The 21,616-nt window shown below is 40.8% G+C and overlaps 1 protein-coding gene across 1 annotated transcript in view; it reads right to left on the bottom strand.

Annotated features, from left to right (window-relative positions):
- Window positions 1-77: 77 nt before the first annotated feature.
- Window positions 78-21,616, bottom strand: part of CRTAP (cartilage associated protein) — a 24,565-nt gene continuing 3,026 nt past the window's right edge. Inside the window, exons 2-8 of the mRNA XM_009895033.1 lie at window positions 21,512-21,610; window positions 17,853-18,002; window positions 17,092-17,263; window positions 14,469-14,597; window positions 12,949-13,094; window positions 10,450-10,533; window positions 78-609 (exon numbers count right to left, since the gene is read on the bottom strand). Of these exons, the coding sequence (XP_009893335.1) occupies window positions 550-609; window positions 10,450-10,533; window positions 12,949-13,094; window positions 14,469-14,597; window positions 17,092-17,263; window positions 17,853-18,002; window positions 21,512-21,610 (840 nt within the window). The 3' untranslated portion in view covers window positions 78-549. The remainder of the gene's footprint in view (window positions 610-10,449; window positions 10,534-12,948; window positions 13,095-14,468; window positions 14,598-17,091; window positions 17,264-17,852; window positions 18,003-21,511; window positions 21,611-21,616) is intronic.

Genomic DNA, 21,616 nt, shown 5'->3' with positions numbered 1-21,616 from the left:
TACAAGATCGCTAGTTGTGCTTTGTTAATTATCTTATTTCATCTATTTAAATGTATCTTAACATCTTTCAGGTGCACCGGGGTTCAGTATCACTTTATTCATCATCACAGAAAAAAAGGTATATAAATAACACAATACATAGCTCGGAAAGGAACTGTTATGTCTTCTGTGGTTCATAATCTGAAAAAAGTTCTTTGGAATTTAGCTGTACTGTTATAACTTTAGTGGAACAGCACTGAAAGGAGGAACCTTAGTGTTAGCCCAGAAAATACAAATAGTCTGCTTTGTTGTCTTTGTGTAAAGGAACGAAAGCTCACAAGGAAAAACCATATGCACCAATTCTTTAAAGGCACAGTAAAAAACCATGCTCACGGAGGAGTCAGTGCAGCATGGAAGTGATCTTTCAGGAGTGGATCTTGTGACATAAGGCGGAGCTTAAAGGAGCAGCTTTGAGGTATATCTAACTGGAACTACAGGTGACCAAAACCAATAGTAAGGACAAATGGTGAGTGTTCACTCTTGTATAATACTTTGTGGTGATTTCAATCATCAGGATTCCTTCTTTTCCTCTACTTCTAACAGCTCATCAAGGAATTCCACAACTTCACCCTAGAAAGGATTAAATTTAACAGAAACAAGTTAACCCTGTACTGCAAAATCCGTGGAAAATTTTAATCATTTTAATCAAAATGTAACCTCTAATAATAGGTGTCTAAATATTTTTTAACACCTTTCATACAGAAGCTAGCACAACAAGCCTACAAAATGCAAGTAAATGGCCCATACAGGGGTAGCACAAGTACTTGCGGTGACATACAGACCTTAAAAGAAGGAAATGTTACACTTCACAGTAAATCCTTTTGTACTTTTTCAGTTATTTAAATAGACAATGAAATCCTCAAACTTAGAAAGTGGAGGCATAAATGTTTAAAGCACCTGATAAATTAGGAGATCGTTAAAATACCATAAAACATTAAACAAATTTTAGAAAGCTTCAAAATTCAAAGCAAGAGTGTCTTGTAGAACCATAACTTTGACTTTGCATCTGTCTGCTCTAACTGTTTATGTCCTCTGTTATACCCTTCCACACACGCCTTCTCCATTTTCAACCACAGATCTTCACATGCCATGCTTCAACACAGCAAAAACATAAAGAACCTAGACAGAGATACTAGAATGTTTTCCATACTGGAAACAAATACTTTGGTTTTAGATTCAGACCAGAAAATATATTTACAAGCTCCACTCTGATAATGCAGGGTACCAACAGAAGATAACAATCCAACTTTCTTTATTTAAACTACTCCTGATGTGGTTATATGTCATACACCATAGTCAAATGTCTTCCTGCAGTCAAGCCTAAGTACTTTGGGATGATACAGGAATTTACTGCCGTGTCAACCAAGCTACAGTAACTGAGCTAAAACCTGTTGTAATCCCTTTCAGCTGAAGGTGACACCTTCAGTAGTGAAAAGCAAGTAGCTAGCAGCAAACACACAGCAGCATCTCAGACTACTCAAAACTGACTGTAGCAGCCCATCTGCTGGCACCCGCGGAAATACGAGTATTTTCCAGTTTGCCTTCCATTGCACAGTTCAGAAACAACACTGCCTGAGATGGGAGACCCTGTGGGAATGCCTGTACATATATTCGCTTTTTGATACAACTCAAATACTGAGCTCTATGAAAGGTGCGGATGCTCAATGTTACATTTCCAAGCTTTTATTCTAAGAACTACAATGTTCTCTTAAACTGTTTTAATTTAACTGTGGTTTTTTGAACTTTCCTGTCTTTCCTTCCTTGACATAAATCTACGTTCTAAAAAGGCCTTAAGATGTCATTTAGGCTTTTTCCAAAACAAATCATCACTTTCTGATAGAAAAATATTCTGTGTGAAAATCTGATCAGCTCTTACTCACTTTCATATTTAAAATTATGAGAATTTACAACAGTTAGGTTGAAAGCAAGTCATCCTTCCTTGGATGCTCATTCTCCCTCTTCCCTTCACCCCCCATTCGAAGTCTTTGTGAATAGTATCAGGCTTCTGAGTCTGCTTGAGGAAGACTGCAAACAGTATTTTACCATCTTAATTACATTTTAAGCACATTTTTGTCTAGAAAGGTATTCCTTAGGAAGACAACACCTTCCGTACACATGCAGTTTGAGACTCAAAATTGTACAGTTTTCTATTTTGGTGAGGAAAGGGGATTAAAACCTCTGTCAGTGAAAATAATAACAGGAAATAGAGAATTTTTGTCTATTTTGAACACAACAATTGTATTATGGATACGGTGATTAAAAATATTAACATCACATTTTTCAGAAGTGTAATTAGCAAGGAGACAATAATGAGAACCAAGCAAAGAAAAATAAAAGCAGGAAGAAAGCTGGCTGAAATAACTGCTGCTCTTGTTCCCTGCTTCACAGTTCCATCTTAAAAGACTGCTGAATTTTTGCAACTATGAAGTGGTTTTAGCAAGTCCTGAAGGATGGCAATATGTTTTGCTTTTAATTTGTTCAAAACATCTAAGTATCCAATTCAATAAAAACACAAGAAAAAATACCAGCACTTTCATATTCCCTGTCTTCCTGGTTGCAGGAAATCTGGCAATTGGAAAACAGGAATTCGACATTTCTGCACGTTTTCCTTTGTTAGAAGTATTTTGATTGCCTAAGGAGCCCAATCGTGGGAGGAACTGAATACCACTTCACAAATGCACATGAAGAAAATAGCCACTAGGTCCAACAGCCACTATGCAAGCAGTTGAAAGTTACAGAGACAGAGGCACAGAGGACTTCAGGTCAAGTTTTATAGCACGGCTCCTAACAACGTGGGCACAAGCATTTGGGTGCCTCTTGATGGACAACAGACAGGCAGCTCCCATTAACTCTGAACAGCGTTACGAGACTGGGAATCCAGGGGTCTGCTGTACTACTGTATGGCTACTACAGGGATGCCAGATCTAATTCAGACTGATTCTTTTACACCTCAGGATCATAACTTAATGAAAGAATAACAGATATTAAAAAGGATTTCTCTCCTTGGTCTACCTGCGAAGACAACCCTCAAAAGGTAAGAGTCTGAGAGCTAGTGTGAAAGGCATAAACATCTATTCAATGATCTGACTAGATGACCCAGAATTAAGTATAAGGAAGACATGGGGATTTCAATATTGTAGCTTTGGTAACTCAACCATATGGGAACTTAATTCCATTCATATTATTGTCACACTCATCAGTAAGGTAGGATATTTCAGAAGACACAGAAGACCCAGACAGAATTCAGGTTTTTTTCTTCTGGTATGTCTTAAAAACCAGAAACACATATGAAGCCCAAGTTTTAAACTGAAAAGGATACTTAAAAGCAACAGTATTTGAAAAAAAAATTGACTGAAATCTGAAAACTCCAGTGCCTGAAATTAATCTCTAAAGTAAAGTACGACAAACTGTTGCAGTCTAATGAGAAGTATTGAGGAGTTGAATTATGGCAAGAATAGTTGCTGAAACAATATACATACAGAAAATATGCTGTAATGCAACTGAATAATTGCCTGGATGTTGGTTATTTTTGAAAAGGCAAAAACTCCAGATTACAGTTAAAGACAAACAAAACCTGTAATTAAAATATTTTTGCCTCTGCCTTCATGGTCAGAATGTAAAACATTTGCAAGTTGTCCATACTATGGTTGGCAGCCTAGTGAAAAGGTGATAACGCTACGTTAGAAGAGCTGATCACACTAGCAGCTATGACAAGATTGATCACTGTCCTTGCCCCATTAGCACTCACTTGACATCACATCAGGCATTTTGCATGACTGAAGTCAGCAAATATTTCACAGGTGTTCATTCCAGGGAAAAAACCTCCTGCCCGCTGATACCTAATAACTTTGTGCCCTCCTGCAGACCTGGAGTCTGAAAATGATTCTCTGATGCTATTTAAGTATTCAGTGCGACAGAGTTCTTCCTGTTACCCCGTATGCTCTTTGGCTCCTACCTACCTTAAAAGGAAGGACAGCAAATTTTACATGCAAAGTCATCTGCTAACCCATAATTCTTTCTGCTGCCAACTACTAGAGGGGACAACAGCCACCCAGCTCTAATGCAGGTTACATAAATATGCTGCTCAGACACAGTGCTGATGTAAATCAGAGTTGAGCAATATATGGCTCAAAGCGTGATGTAGCTGTCTGGCTGGTGGCTCGTAAATCAGTACGTGAAGTCTGACTAAGCTCAGGGAAGAGAAGGGTTTGCTGCCAGACCAGTGCATGCCTGATAGTTAGGCAGCCAACAACTGGAAAGCACGCACATCTGGACTGCTTGGTCAACTGCAATGAAGCACATCCTCGTTAGCAAGCTGGCCCTTGGTCCACAGTCGCTGCCTCCTGTTTGCGCTGGAGGCCAGGTAGGCACTGCAGGTACAACAGCTCTGCTGGCACCCCATGACCTCCCTCCCTGTGCTGCCGAACTCATCCCTCTCCTAATCCAGGGACAGTCAGTGGAAAGTAGGAGTTGCAGCAAGGATGTATGGGAAAAGACGGGGACACGTATAGCCTCAAATATGGGAGCCACAATGTCAAACAGCAGCAGGGGAATGCTCCCAGACTGGTGTGAGCAGTAGGAAGAATCAGAAAAGGTGACCTGATCAACTGGAACCTCTAATTATCTGTCAGATATGCAAACCGAGCGCTCTTGGCTTAGATTAACAACTGAACAGAGGCACAAACAGAAAGAACAAGTTTTGTACCACAGTAAGTAATTCAAGAAAGCTTTACAGAGGGTAGGTGAGTAGGTGGATTATAATAAAAAATAATTTTAAAACAGAGTTCTTGGTCAATTCTGAATAAGCTAACCCAGGCTAGTGAGATTGGTGCACTATTATAAGCGAAGCTAGAGCATTTGAAAAAATAAGTCTTAAAAAGGAGAAAAATGCAGAACTCCTCACTTATTACCGCAAGCTGAGTGTCCAAGACCAAGGTACACATTGGGCCAGGGATTGTTGCCGGCCCTTCCTTATGCAATATTAAATGCTGCATTCACACACACAAAACACAATCTCTTAGAAGAAACAGCTGTACTTTGGAGACTCCTAGCCAGCTATTAAAACAAACAGCAAAGAGGAAAAGCTACCAATACGTGGCTCAGTTATGGCCCCCTTGAGACTGATTGTCCAGCACCAACTTTTCTTTCAACAGCAGCATTTAAAAATAGTAGCAACCAGTAGCAGTTGTAGTGCTCAGTGACAGACCCAGACGCTTCGCCTTTGGTTGCTAAGACTAAGCATTGCCTTCCAGGTAGCAAATATTAATCATTCATGGGTCCTTGCCTCCACCTACAATCTGTTCTGTCCTTTCTCAGTGTGGACTGGAAAAGTTCTGGGAAAAAATAGCTTTCTTGCAATAACCCATACTTTCCATGCAGATCTGCTAGTGGCCTTTTCTATAGGGATTCCATATGCACTGCAGTGGGATAGTCTGTTCTTCAGGGAAGTAACAGAGAATATTAAAATAATAGCATTCTAGAATGAATTAAGATCTACAGAAAAATATTATTATGGACATGCTTTCATGTGTGATTATCAGTGAATGCATAAGAAACAGCCTTTATCCTAACTCATCCGACAAACTAAGCCTTAAGAGACAATACACAGAGCAAGAAGAATTGGCTGGATCTTTGTTTCCTTATAATCTATGACCTAGAAGGAAAATATTTATCCCACAAAATGTCCCCCGGCTGAACTTCACAGTAAAAATTCAGATTTTGCTAAAGTTCAAAGACCTTAATGACTGGAAATCTGTTCAAGACTGAGAGTAACAGATTTGATTTCCTTATGTATTGGGTGTAGGTGGCAAGGTTGTAGTAGCAGGAAGGGTTGCAGGGGTGACCTCTTGAAGAAAAGTCAGGGCTGCTCTGGAACTAGGGTATAATTGTCCCGTAACTGCCCTGTTAACAAATTTGAGTAACTAACAGGAGTCGTGACAAAGTGTTAGGTTATGAAAAACGGTCGATTTTGTTCAAGGACAAATAACCATCTTGCAAGATTGAAGACAAAGGTCTGACATGGATGACTGTGGAGGATACGTGCTCTGTGGGCCTGACAGAGCCTGCAAGCACACACTGCGCAGCCCACCGGCCAGTGATATTTTTCGGGGAGACACATTATTTCGGGATAACAGTAAGGCATGTGTCAATGAGCGGCTCAGCCTGAAAGGTTTATTCAGCCTTCAACCAAGAAAAAGTTCCTTGATCTAACCTTCAGTTAAAACACGAGAGTTCACTGTAACCACCTCAAAGCCCTCCTAGATCCTCCACGAGCAGTACAGACCAGGCTGGACATTCCTTGCATTCTAGCAAAGGAAAAAAAAAATCCCTCAATTCTTCATGCAGAAAAATTATTTGGCCCTTAACTTGTTTATTTTCCAGATACTTAGTCCACAGTGTGACCTACTGTCAGATGCTATTAGGGTGGGGTTTTTTCAATATTAAAAGAGCTTAGTTGTTCTTTACAGGTATATTAACTACTTTCTCAAATATTTTTCCATTTCATTTTTTAATGATATATTCTGAACATGTAACTGTTCTCTTCGCATATACTACGGGAGATTGCAGTACACTGCAGTTATTACAATAGTATTTTACAGTAATCCAATAAATGTGCTTTCCTCTTAACATTTTTATAATGCCTATAAAACATGAGTCAACCCAATTTTAGAGCAACTTCAACATTGCTATCGTTGCATTGAAAACAGAAGCCTTCTAGTGACCTTTGAGTGAGGTATACTTATGTTCTCTTGCCTGCTTTATGCTCCCTGCAGAAGCTTAAGAAAATCTGGGCAGGTAAAAATTCCTCCTAACGTCAGTACCTGCAACCTGGGTACATCCTGCCATTTACACCCTATCATCCTTGCAACTTGCTGTGGTAGGTGGTATGAATGGAAGGAGGAACACACTAGACCAAGACACACATGCTATGGTAAAGAAGCAAGAGGGGAGAGCTGGAAGCTTCTGGAGATCCAGGAACACAGGCAGTATCTCCACTAGGAAGCGATGATGAAAAAATACTGTCTTTTTGCTTTGAAGAAGCATACATTGAACAGGAACCATAACAATGCCGTTTAGCTGCCAACTCCCTCTGAAACAGCTGCCACCAGGTCTTCTCAATGTAGCGGTGCTATTGTAGCTGCGCGGTCACAGGCAGGGCAGGGTTTACAGGTCTGCATTTACAACTTGCCGTTACGAGCACACTTGTCGAAATCATTTGAACATATGCAAAAAGTGAGTTAATAAAGCTGAAAAAAATCTTATTAGTGACTGCTGAACAGAAAAATAGGCTGAATTCAGGTTATTATTTGGTAACTGTAGTCCACTGCACCCTTGTGCTTTGATGCTATTCCATATGTTCTCTTTCCACACATTAGTTCAAGACTTATTCTTTGCATCACACTTAGGAATGGAGCATTTGAATTTCAGCTACTATACAAACGGACACACACATTATATACAAATAAAAAGAACAAGATGCCAAAGAAGTGGGTCAAAGCGGCCAACAGTTTTTCACCTACTGATTAAGTACTGAAAGAAAAATTACATTATAGGATCATCCCAGCCAAACACATGTGGTTCCTATGTAACGTAGAAGAGCTAAGTAGCTATCCCTCAAAAAAAATTCCTCAAGAACACTGATTTTATGGGCCAGAAACATGTCTCATACAATTAGTGTAGTGCTGAAGTTATATCTACACTAGCTGAGTATCTGGCTCTTAACGGCATTTCAGTTTGCTATGTAAATCTGTGCAACACTAGGAGTTGTATCTATTATAGCCCTTATGCGTTACATGTCTGAACAGAAATCAAAAAGCTTGACTATACATGGCCAACTAAGATGACAACACTGTGTAATGTTCTTTTAACTTCACTGTGGAAAACTGGAAGGATATTTAACAATAATTACTTTTAAGAAAAAGTAATTTGTAGCTAGTCGGCGCTAATATTCTCTGTCACCTCTACTGTGTTAAATGTTTGAACTGGAGTTTTTCATTTCCTTGTGGAAAAAAATTAATAAAGTAACACGAGCAGGACAGTATTTCTTGCAGTGACATATGCAAAAATCATTACTGCATGTTCCAGGCTCTACAATTACTGCAATGCATTACTGGAAGAAGCCACATGTTCTCACTAGCTTTGCTAATAGGATTTAAAAAGACACTCGGATGATCTGGGAGACAGGAGTACTGAGAAGTCTGAATAAATTGAGATTCTTCACTTGGGAATAATGACATATTTGCATAGGAAGAGATCCTTTTGCCACATCAATCCTTTTGCTTCACTCAAGGAAAGAGAATGATTTTTTTGAGCAGATTATTTTACGGGCTTGTTGGCGCACAAGCAACTTCACAGACAGCAAACATGGACCACAGGAGCTCACAAAAGGTATGGGCTATGGCCCAAGATGCACATGGTTTGAATAAACAGAGTGCACTAAAAAGAGAGGTTGCCTCCATCCTTAACAATTTTTCATAAAGCTTTTACTGTAACACCTTATCTGGGTTTTTCATCAGTTTTCAGCATTCCTACGGAATAAACTTTTCTATCTGTGCCAGGAGAAATATTAAAAAAAAAATTCCACTTGCACTACCAAGTCCTGCCCATACAGCAGAAACTGCAAGGTAGCGATTTTACCTTTGTGCTATTCCTGCTCTGTCTGGACTCGCTGGAAGGCTCCTGCAGCCAAAGACAAGTTCTGGTAGCCAGGGATTTATGTGTTCACTACCAAAAGCCAGAGCCAAGCCAGAGCATGGACAGCCTCCATCCCTCCCAGGTTCTTCAGCCCAAGCAAGGAAGGGCACAGAAGCCCTTCAACTTTTCCCCAGAAGAAGAGAATGGTAACTTTCCTCATACGATGAGAGTGTGGGGTAGGGATATCTGTGGTATGACCAGGCCCAGTAATTTTTTTTGGTTGCTCAACCCAAACATATAATCCAGTGTAATGTGACTTCCTTGACACTTTCTCAAAAGCTTAATTGACGTTTCCACTGTACTTCCCTCCTGCAGATTGCAAGGTCATTTATAATTGCACTGGTGAAATGGGCTACAGGAATGAATGTGAGGAAACGAATGCTTGTTTATTCTATACACAGTGCATGAGGCTGAAGATTGTTTATATAATCCCTTCGTGTGACAACATCTAGGGAAAGCCCTCACAACAAAGTGCTTCTCCCCTTCCTTAATTACTCATCCCTGTGTATTGAAGCAGCAGATGTGAAAGGAGAAAATTACAAATTAAGTTTATGCCTAACATAAGAAAACATTATGGGCAAAGCACCAACCAACAAGCGAATATAAAAAAAGTGCTCAAGTATTTCACACCCTGATGAAAATCCATACACACTAGTCCTCACCTAAGCTTAACCTTATAACAAGCTTATTAAATTGTCTTTCACAGATTTTTATGACAATGGAAAGTCTTCCTAAAGTCTGGTAACGATGCAATGGAATTTTATGTATAGAGTTGTTTTCAGGTCACTAGCATACAGAAGGCAGCACAGACATGTTATTACTTCTCCCCTATAAAATATTACCTCTCCCTATGTGCTGGATAACATAAAAATTGCAAAGGTGATTATTTTTTTTTTAGCATAAACCACCTTTCTAATTTCTAACTAAAAAAGATCTCAGCAGTGCTCATTACAAGTACCCATGCCATAACCGAACACAGCTCTTTGCCAATGCCAGCAATGAACTATTCCATCATTTGAAGACTTTTTTGAACCCTTAAATGAAAGGTTCCAAAAACAAAGCCAAACAAAAGACAATCCAAAGCCTCCTTGACTTAAACTTTAATTTCAGCTGTGGGAGACAAAGAAATGCTCTTTCAACAATTTAACTACATTTCTTGCACAAAAAATACACTTTACATATTTCCAGTGTAATAGTAGTCATTATATGTTATTCGGCCATGAATTCCAACCATTTAGGAAGCAAGACTGAGTGACAAAAATGTGACTGTGCAGAAAAAAAAAACCCAGATAACAAGACCTCAGTTTGACAAAAATGACAATTTAGGTGGTTACTTCTGCACAAAATTATAAGGCTCTTTAAATCTAATTTAAACAACAGAAAACGAACCCCTGAAAAACGCTGGGTTTAAATATATTTACTACGTCTCTGCCCCCTGGTGTCATAGCTTGCAAAGTGCATTTTCTTTTTTTGTGGGCTCAGTGCATTGTATTTACCTTTGTGTTAATACTGCCCATATTTTTTTAAAATGGTACACGATGTTCTTTGGGCTTGTTTCTTATATTCCATTTACAAAAGAAAAGTTTGTGATAAAGTGGTCAAGGTACAAGAGGATTTTTTCATATTACCTAAATCCTGGAATTCCATCTACGTATCATCTTCACTTTAATGTGATTGCTGGTTTTCTGACCACGATTTCCTTTCAAGAAAACTCACCTCATCATCATCCATCAGATGCTCCTTTGCGAATTCATACATTTCCAACTGGAGTGTGGTTATGTTGTGGTATCGAACTGCCTCCTATCAAATCAAAATTTCTATGTTACTTTAGGGTAGCAAGACAAGGAAGTGTCATCACATGTCACCTGAAACTATTCCAGTGAAGTCAGACTCAGACTTAGTAGAAAACCCAGGGCGGGTTATAACATTTGAGAAAGGAAACAGCAGAACAACAAGCAGCTTATCCAATGTCTTCTGTGCATCTTTCTAAGCACAGGCTCCATCAGTGTGAAAAGAACAAAGCACTCTCCTCTTTCTCATGTTTCAAAGCATTGGCGAGTCTGAGAATAAGGAACGAGACTGCCAGAGCTGAGCAGCAGCCTGTGCCTGCATTCCAGCGGGCTTTGGACGTGAGAAAGCCTCTGTCTCCCAGCACGCTGGCGTATGGCGGCAGGCAGTTCTGGGAAAAAGAGACACTAAGCTATTTTGCATGATAATGACTCACCACCGCAGCCTGAGTCTGGGCTAGGGAAATTCTGCACATTCACTCACCTGTCCCTCCTCGCTTCCCCGGATGTTTGCCAGACAGCACAGTTCAGCTCAGTCACCTACTCCCGTATTTGTGAATACCAACAGTGATCTACTTTGATTATCCTGTTTAACTCTTTTTGGGGAGGAAAAGATGTTCTTTCACAAGAACATCTAAAGCTTAGCGCCAGGGCCGAATGCTGCTGTCACCCCATTACCACTTTGTGAAAATAAACCAGAGGCATTACGGTTTCCATGGCAAATGATTAGGTCAGCAAGCAACTTCTGTTCACAGTTACATGGATCAAAGTACAAGAAAATACAGCTGTGTGCATTTAATATTTCATATTTAAAAATTAAACTATCTGTAGTCCCCAGCTCCTGAGAAGTTATCAATGAAACATTCAGAGTTAATGTGTAGGGCCCTTGTTCTGCCCTCTCTGCACATGTATGTCCAATCTGTGGCTTGCAGTTTTACACTGTTATTACCTCTCACTCCCATCACCATCAAACATTGTCTCCAATATGGCTATAAAGCACAGTTCTGTTCCCAAAAGCAGTGACAAAGGAGTGGTCCCTTTCCCCTCCGAGATCAGACTCGCTGCTGCTGCTGCCTTAAAGAACCAAATGCATTTTCGATGTCTTCTGTCTCAGCTGGCCCTGCAGGGCAGGTTTGCGTTTCCAGTGTGAGATAAGGTGTGTTGCACATAACCCAACTGCTGTCCACAACAAAAAGAACCAACTTAAATGGAGTGGTATTTTTGACTTGAGCTGGCTGGCCTGAGAGGAAGGAAAATGTAATTATCAAATCACTGCAAGCTAGAAGGTGCACACGGGAACTGCTCTGTAGTGTTGCTACAGATAAAGCCCGTCACCTAAGCACTACATACACGTACTGAGCTTTATGCCGCATTACGAGTCAAGAGATATACTTTTGGGCCAGTACAGGTCTTGGTGACTGAGGTGTCTGAAGAAGCAACATGGGAGAGGCAACTGGAACATCACCACTGTTGCTTCAGCTACGTTAACTTAAATGACTCTTCCACAGGGAAGTCATGCCATAAGAGAAAGAGAAGGCACTACATTTAATTTGTGAAACGTGCATTGCTAATGACTAACTACTTGTACAGCACAAACCACTGATGCCTAAGGAGACACTCATGTGTCACAAAACAGTTAATTCAGTTGCATGACATAAATCCTGGCAACAAGAAATGAAAATCCAACTTGATTGTCAGAGTAGGACTCCATAAACACAGAAAATACGCTTTTATGTGTAAAATTTCCCTGGACATGGAAATTTAAGAACAGCACAGAAGGTCATTTTTGGAGTAATTTTTCAAAGCCAGACCACAATCACTGCTGGATGGACTGATGTTTACTGTGGGTTCTTTGCAGCAAGATTCTAACTCAGATAATTAGGTGCAATATGGTCACGAACCTTTTTCCATCCTCAGCCACCCAACTATGTTCTAAATGGAGTAAGTGGAAAGTGAGTTTAGCTGGGGTTATCTTATCTGAACACATTTCAATGCACACAGAAGCTGAAATAACAAGCAGGTGAGCAATTACATGATGGCAAATAACAAGCGATTGACAAAAAAGCCTGAATGTCACTGGAGTGATCCTTTCATCAGGAGATTTCAGGGGCCAGCTGCTTTATTTGTTGAGGTAGATAGAGATATAAATATACATAAGTGGCAGACAAGTACCAGCATGAATTTACTTGTCATACCATATTATATCCTATTGTAGTATATTTCAACACAAAGGGAAGAACTATAATGACACTCACCATCTACATTACATAGTATGCATCTCTGTACAACTTTCTATATGGTTTCAATAAAACAGTATGTGTTTAACTCCAGAAATAATAGACAACCCCCATTTTCAAAACCTCTGACCCAGTGAGTTTCAGGAAAATATCTGAATGTGTCTAGAAGGCATTTTAAGTAATTCACCTACCGATCTGGGCTGAAAATCCTCTTCTTTAAGTCCCCATTTGTCTTTGTGGTACTGATAATATACCATGTTCTGTTTCATTACTTCATCTTTCTGGTCAAACAGAAGGTAACTAGCAGCACAAGAAGCTGCATTCTTCATGTCATTCACTAATTAATAAACACAAAAAAAATCCAGATAAGGTAAATGAACAAATTCCTACTATTATCCAAGCTCTGAAAAGCTCAGATGGAAACAGGACCCATTTTCTACCTCCCCACCAGATGCACAGAAAAAAAAAAAATTGCTTCCCAGAAAGGATACGCTATTTTTGTGGTCTGAAACAGGGAAGGCCATGATTAAAAAATGGGGAATTACCTCTGAAGGTTTCTGTGAAAATCCCAAGCAAATGTCCCTCCCAGGTATCCCAGTATGAATGGGGATCACCAAGCCCATAGCTTGGTGATCCCCATTGGTGCACTTATTAAAAACCAAACAAAAAACTAAATAAAAAAAAAAGACCACTTCTTTGCATTAGAATCGACAAAGAGGGAAGAGTCAATGTGTAAAATGTGTAGTCAACCAACAAGCAAAAGTCATTAATGGCTTGCTGCTACATGGCTGGATGTGTCTTCCCTTTGACGTTGGAGCCTGCAGGAGTAGCTGTAATGGCTACACATGTTCTTTAGAGTGCAAGCAGTTCCTCAAGAAACCACAAAATCCACTGAATGATTTACCTATCAAATGTGTAATCACTGAGCATCATAACAATACAATTTCTGTTAAGTGGTCCCCTCTTTCTTCAAAACCCATTTAGCCCCACGTGCACCATTCTAACAGGGTTATAAGAATCCACTAAAAAAAAAGGCAACTGGTATGAAATATTCTGTAGGTTTTGTCTGTGGAAGAAATTCTGAATAGTAAATTGAAAATTGTTTATTCCATAGAATAAGCGGTGTTATGTTAAATGTGCTGTCTTGAAGTTACAATCTTTCTTCTATCTAACTGAATGAGTTAGAAGTTTAAGAAAAATCTTCTGTTACATCTGAAACACATACAATAAACATTTATCATTTATGTCAACATTTATCATTTATATGGAACTCTGAAAAGCATAAGCAACTTTGCTGGCAGTAGGTATCATATAAAGGATGAAGGGCAATGATGGATCAGATCACACTTACTCTGTAACTTCATTTTTCTAACGCCCAAGTGGAGACCAGTCACAACCATGTATAACTTAAAACAGAGGGGCAAAATCCAGCCCTTATGGGACTTATGTTCAGCAATTTATTTTGTCATGGATAATTTTGTGAGCACAGGCTCTATACATAATGTTTATCTCCCACGTCTGTTAACTACAGTCATACAGGGAGAAAAAGATGCCAGGCAGCTCAGACTTTCTGACCCAGAACAGGTTAAAATGCAGATTTTGGAGTCCGCTATTTACATCCTAAAGCAATATAACTAGAGGGAAAAGATTATGAATGGAAACTGTCCCACATCATCCCGATGTTATTTAAGCACATTAAATCACTACTTACATTTATAATAAGCAAACTGCAAGTAATGGTACATGGTGGCCACAAATTTCTCAACAACAAAGCCTCCTATAATGGGTGTCAGGTTACTCTCGCACTGCACTTTGCATGCAAGGACTTCAATATAATGATCTAGAAGGAAGAAAACAACACAGGATATGGATAGCGCACGGTGAATTATTATAACCCCTCCCATCAGCTACCCATTAAAGTTTGGCCTTATAAAGCTCTCCTGAGTCCTGTGTGTCCAGATCTTGCTGCATGGAAGTACTGAGCATCTACAAGTCCACCTGAAGTACATATCAAGTACTGGTACTCAGCCCTTCTGTAAAAATCACTGCAGTCTGGACTTGAAATGTATCAAAGCTGCAATTGCCGAGAACTAAGCAGTTAGGTTTTACTGACACCTACAGGCGGTAGTCTGTGGTGGTAGGTTTTATATAGACTGTTACGGAGTATTGCGTTATTTCCTAACTGTGAACTTAACAGTGCTATCTTTTAAGTTTTAAGAGTCTTTCCAATTCATTAAACTATTCCATGAATAAGGTCCCCATGCTGCTGAGTACAACTGCGTCACAGACAAATACAGCAGATCATTGCAAAATAAACCTCCAGAGATGGCCGCATTTTGTGCCTGCAGTGTGGATTTTCTAAAAGAGAAGACAGACATGAATATGATGATCACTACAGAACAATTTTCAACCAGAAATGTTTATGTTCACAAGCTTACCCGGTCTACAAAAGCTTGCTACAATGGGGTACGACTAGAAGTGATCGTATCTTCAAGAAAACACATTCCGAGAAAACCTTCCATCAAAGAATTACAAGTGTTTTCAGGATATGTAACATTAGACAACAACACTGAACAGAAATCTTTTAAAGCCTTAGTTTCCCTGTTAGCCACATTTGGCAGGTGAACACAGGTTATCTAAGCTCGCGCAGCAAGTCTGTGACCAAGGTAAAAGAACAGCAAAGGCCTCTTCCCGTTTTTATCTCTGACATCTCCTCACGTGAAGGATGCTGAAGCTAACCACAAATGATTGGCCAAATGAAATTACCAGACCCGTCTTTTATGAGAGCAGTGGAGCCTCCAGACACAGCAGCGTTCAATTCCAGCCAGCATTTAAAGTCAGAGACACAAGTCCTTCAGTGAAGCGATCCCATGCAACGAGGACAGCTGGCTCATTGCTCAGGGATAAATACCTACCTGGTGCAATCACCAAATACTTCTGATTAACATTTTTTGCTACATCTACTGTCTGCAGCAAAAACCTCAGAGGCAGAATATATCTCCCTAGAGGAAGAGTACAGTTCAGCCCAGGCAGTGCAAGTAAATCTGAATTTTCTTATCTCAAGAACAGAATATTTGAAATGCATGCAAATGACTGTGATGACATCATGCAGTAACTCCTACCTTTCCTTCTCACCACTACTGCTGGGAATTGTCCTTTCCTTCCAAGGAGGAAGAGGAAGGATGACAGCAAGTGCCAATCACAGCTGAGCGTGGACGCTGTACTCTTTACAGTGGCTTGGGGGTTACCCTGACGTCAGGGCTCTAACCCACTGGGGTCAGAGCTTTACCCCGTGATATGACCTTCACTCCTTATCTGCTGTCCTAGGCACCTGCCTGCTTTGCCCAAGAGTAAAGCGTGGCTTGCAGAATAGCCTGCCATAGCTATTCCACATCAGCTGTACTGGTGGATCCCAGTGCCACCTGGTGAGACACTGTGGAGCTGCTTTTGTACTTTACCTTTATGTATCAACATATTTCACAAATGTTTCCCCTCATCAACACATCTGACGGTGTTAGGACAAAAAGTTGGGCTGGTTTTCCTTCTGGCAACTTAGAAATTCTGGTGCATTTTTTGTGTTTTTAAGTTTGTTGAGAAAACATGCAGGCATTCTCCACACAAATATTATGAGCAACACTGAGCCCAGAGCACTGGAGAAATTATTTGGTTTTTTTCGCTACCAAAGAGCATAGGAAATGTGTATTGCCATTTTGACAACAATCAAAAAAGGTGGTGTCCCTTTTCCTTTGCAAAGCAATGGATTTTTTTTTAAGCTACATACTTAAGAAAAAAGAAATCTTATCTGCTAGTAAAAATCTTTAGGAAAGATGAAAAGTAGGCAACGGAACCTTGTCATATTTATGAGAAAGGAGATACGTATCACCAGGCATACACAAACACCAAAGCAGATTTTGAAGGCAAGCTAACCACTGAGCCTCAAAGGTGGCCAAACTGATACTGAAAGTACGGTCAAGAGACCTGTCTGGATAACCATTGCTAGCTGGATGGAGTAGTTGTTATTACCTACACATCTGTCTTATTCTGACATGCACTTAAATTTCCATGTTAACGTAAGAACTCTCTGTTCTGATTTTACGACAGCCATCATTTATGTTACAGGGATAAAAAAAGAAAAAAAAAAGTAAAAAAAAAGTAAACACAAACTCAAGCAGTTTTCAGTGAATCTAATAAACTCATATTGGCTCGAACTGAGCAGGGGGCACCACGTGCATTTCACACTGCAAACTGAGGAACGGGACTTTGGTAGCCAATCCTACAGATAAACTGAAACACACTTTTGGGACATTTTTCCATATTATTTCCTAACCACCCACCTGCAATGGAGAGATAGAAGTCTTTAAAATCTTTGATCTCTCGGGAGCCTTCACAGGCTGCTGTACAGTCATCATAGGCTTTGAAGAAATCAGGAAGAGCCAGCTCCATGTCCGAGATAGATGTTCTCCAATTCTCACCGTTGTACGCTCTCACAGCCCTCACAAAGAGATTCTGAAAAATTGGCAGGAATGAAAACCAGCAGTAACTGGAAAGCTGTGTGTAAATTCAAATTCCGTTAATGATGTCTCTGCCTCTCTGGATTACTGTATAAGCTGTTATGCAACTAATGTGAGGACAACAGATATAGATGACTAATGGATTTTACCAGAGTACGTAATTCCATTTCAGATCAACAGAAAAGCCTGCTGGACAGTGTGATTGTAAAGCACAGGTTTTGACAGACATTTTCAATGGAATCTTAAACCCAAATGTCCTAGTTATTTTAAGCTCTACTGCTAAAGCACTCATGCATTTGAATAACTCTCTGCACCTGCTTAGCTCCAGTAGTGATGTGCATGTAGTACCTTTCAGGTGTGCCACTGTCTGTGATTTCCTGTGACTTATGGAACAGTGAAAAGCATGAGAGGTGAGAATTACTGAATGCATCAAGAAGGCAGAACAGAGATGATGGAGGAAGACAGCAAGAGGGAAAGGAGAGTAAGAACTGAGAACATGTAAGCAAAGGAGATCCTTGAATCTCGCACAATAAGAGGAGTAATAGAACAGTTCCAAAAGACCAGACTCTGAATAAAAAGCATACCTCATAAGGCTTTGTCTCCAAGTCTTTAATATGCTCCTCAGCATCAGGTATGCTCTTATAGTAGGCCATATTTCTTTGCATCATTTCATCATCTGGATGCTTCAGAAGAAATGTGTGAGCTGCTGCAATAGCTTTTGGAAGATTATTAGCCTAAACGGGGATGGGGAGAGAAGGAAGGAGGGGAAAAAAGTTTAATTGGAAAAAAACAATTTAAAGTTTCCTAGTCTTTGTCAATGAACTTTCCTGCAGACTCTATATTCCCAAACTTACTTCTACTGAAACCACAGCCCCAGCAGATACAACGGCACAAGAAGACTGATACAATTCTTCTCAGTTTTACTCCTACCTGCATCACTAGGAACATTTTTTTTTCATTTTAAAAGTCTATTATTGTGGCAGATAGCATAGATGATGATTGCAAATCAAAAAGCAGACTTTTTTCCCTTCCTCCTCCCCTGTTCATAAAGCTGACAATGCACAAGATTATACTGTTGCTCCTGTGTGGAATTAATCAGCAATTACTGATACTAATCTATGGCTACTGGGCAGGAGTCATCACTTACCATGTTTACATGGTGTTTATGTCGCTAGCAGCACAGAAGACAATATTACAATAATATATCTTCCTGATGGTGTTACAAAGTTACAGCAAACAGGAGGGACTTGCTCAGTAATTGAGTCCTAATGTACTATGTGATTTTCTGTACCCATTTTTAAACTAACTTTAAACCCTATTAGAGATACTTTGTGAAGTATGTTTTCCTCATTTACAGCTGCATGTGCCAAATACATATGCACTTCTGTGTGCACACATTTATATATTTAATATATATACGTATTTTTATAAACTATATAGTATATATAGACACATTCAAGAAGAGTGAGAAAGTAAAAGTCTCAAGTATTTTTTAAATGTTAAAACCTTTTCCCTTGTAAGCCAAGACCCATACCAACCCATTCAGTGTACTGATGTGTAGGCGATATATACAGTTCCACCTCACATCTGAAATAGCTTAAGGAAGTGTACATATAAAACTATAAGCAAGAAACACAAGCACGTATGCACACGCACTCTTCTGTTTGCATCCATAAAAGGTACCCTTTCATTTCAGAAAGAAACTTGAGAGACAACTGCACCAAAGAAAAGACTTCAACCCGAACATGAGCTCTTGCCGCTGTGCCGCTATGTGTCCCGGCACTGGAACTCTGCCAGCTGCCCTTCCTGGCTGTCCCAAAACTATGCGCTTCCAGACAGCCCAGGCAGTGCTAAATGCAAAGGGAAATCTCAGCTGCACTTTCGTCAAATGCCTGGTTTCTTTTGTGCTTTATCTTTTAACCCTGTTTGTTGGTAGGCTGACAGGTCTCTCATTTTTGCTTAGTCCATAATTCACTCTTAGTTTCAATTTTAACCAATTAAAAAAAAGAGCTTTTGTAGAAACACATTCCTAAGTGAACTCGGTGGCTACGAGAAAGCTCCCTCCAGAGGAGCAAGCAGCAGCACAGAAACATCTACTCCCAGGATCTAAGACGTGGCAAAATTTCACTGTGGAACCCACCTGGATAAACACATGGTCACTCTAAAAAAATGACGTAAAGAGTTTCCCTCTCCCTTCTGCCTATATTATAAATGCTGTTGGTGGGGTGGGGGGGTGGGGAAGTGACATTCCTTTCTTCAGAAAACCACCAGCCGGGAAAAAATCCTTTGTATGTAGCAGTTTGTACCTCTAGAAGGCCCATTCAGAACTCCCCCAGTGAGTGCCAAGAGCTCAGAGCTGGACTACAGTCTAATAAGAAAGACAACATAAACAACTAACACTAAAGGCAAAACCACCACACTGCACGGCTCAAACCTACTGCAAATGGGACTGAAAAACAGTTTAAAAGGAGAGGGAGGAGTTCCTCCAGTTTCCCTCTCACATTCCTGCCTGCCAGTTACCTAACTGTATCAGAAACGGTACGTAGGAATGGGTTTTGCTGTGATCCATACATTGCAAACTTTGTACGTACCACAAGGGGGGAATGAATAGTTAAAAGTAAGACAAGAAATAGAAATATTTGTGGTGATGTCATTTTGGTATTTGAGAATGAGAGGAGTGCCTGCCCACTCTGTTATTCAAAAGAAAGCTCCCCTGTTTGATACCTTCTGTTCTGTGTGTGCAGAGGCTTTAACGTATAAAGGTAAGTTCTTCTGTATGGTCTTAGGGATGGCCTTAAATGCACAGAATTATGCCGGTGTGATCCTGTGCATTTGGATACTGTCCCTGTTTTATGAGAACACATTTCCCTACTTCTGCTTGTGCAATTTGGGGAAACCATTGAATATTTTCATGAGAAAACAGCACCCCTACAAATAAGATACAGCAACAGTTAAGAAGATGTCCGTTTTCAAGCAGCAATCTCAAAAACAATGCTCAAGGATACAACCCTATATAATGTACACTGGGATATGTTGGGAGTGAATCCCTAAAAGAGAAAACAATCTAACCAAAGAGTTCAGCTTGTTTTCTCCACCCACAGACGACCCATTTATTTGAAATGCAAGTAATTGCAGTATCATCTGAGGGGATGGCATGAGGGATGGACCTTGATTTAGAGAACAGAAGATGAAGATGAGAAGGAGGGAGAAAACTGTCAATTAGATCCTGGACAGAAGGATGACAAGAAGCTAGAAAAATGGGATGAAATCTGTTAATAGAGGTGTGACCCCCAGCCCTGGCTGATCCAAGAGCAGAGTAAATACCATTCCTGGGCCAGCATTAGTGTCACACTTCAACCGCCGATTTTTGCTTTATGCTTTATCTTTCAACCCTGTTTGTTGGTAGGCTGACAGGTCTCTCATTTTTTGCTTAGTCCATAATTCATTCTTGGCTTCAATTTTAACCAATTAAAATAAAAAATGCTTTGTGGAAATGCATTCCTAAGTGAACCTGGTCTAGTGGGAAGTGTCCCTGCCTATGACAGGGGGGTTGGAACTAGATGATCTTTAAAGTTCCTTCCAATCTAAACCGTTCTATGACTCTATGATTTTAGGAGAGGGGCAGGGGTAGGAAGAGCACATTGACAGGACAAGGAGGCAGGGTGCAGTGGCTGGGGGTCTCAGGAGAAACGGCGGGACTAACCGAGGGGACGCGCTGGATGAGTTGTGGAAAAACTGGTGAAGAGTGAGCAGGATGGTACAACATGGGCAAGGAGGGGGGAAAACCAGGCACAGGGTGGTGGCACTGTGGGTTACACGAGGCGGGTGGGAGGAAGGGGCTAAAGGACTGTGCGGCGAGCAGATGATGAGATGCAGGGTGGGCAGCCCGGGAGGGCAGGGACTGGGGGGCCCGACCAGGGAGGGGGGAAAATGGGCATGAGGTGGATGACAACTGGTATGGAGGAGGCAACGGGGAATGAGGCTGTGGGCCAGAGTAACCTGCTCCGGGGCCAGGCGAGAAGCTGGCGCGACAGGAGCCTTTTCCAGTGTTGGGCGCGCAAGGCACCCGTGTCCATCGAGGCCGTGCAGGGACACGCCGTGCTGTCTCCCTCCATCACGACGCTGACAGGCGCACTTGGCTTGGCTGGAGGGTGCCACCGCACCAAGCCGGGCTTCGGGGAACCTCGGGTGTAGCGCAGAGAGACGGGACGGGAGGGAAGAGGGACGAAGGGCCGGGCCTCACCTTGAAGTAGGCAAACTGCAGGTACTTGTAGGGCTCTCGGCGCTGGAATTCCTCCAGCAGTTCGCGGCCGGGCTGGGCCTGGCGGAAGGCGGGCAGCCCCTGCTT

The sequence above is a fragment of the Charadrius vociferus genome, unplaced genomic scaffold (assembly GCF_000708025.1).
Source record: "Charadrius vociferus isolate BGI_N301 unplaced genomic scaffold, ASM70802v2 scaffold51, whole genome shotgun sequence".
Taxonomy (NCBI): Eukaryota; Metazoa; Chordata; class Aves; order Charadriiformes; family Charadriidae; genus Charadrius; species Charadrius vociferus.
Note: the sequence above shows the minus strand (reverse complement) of the source record. Positions and strands in the feature narration are given on the sequence as shown.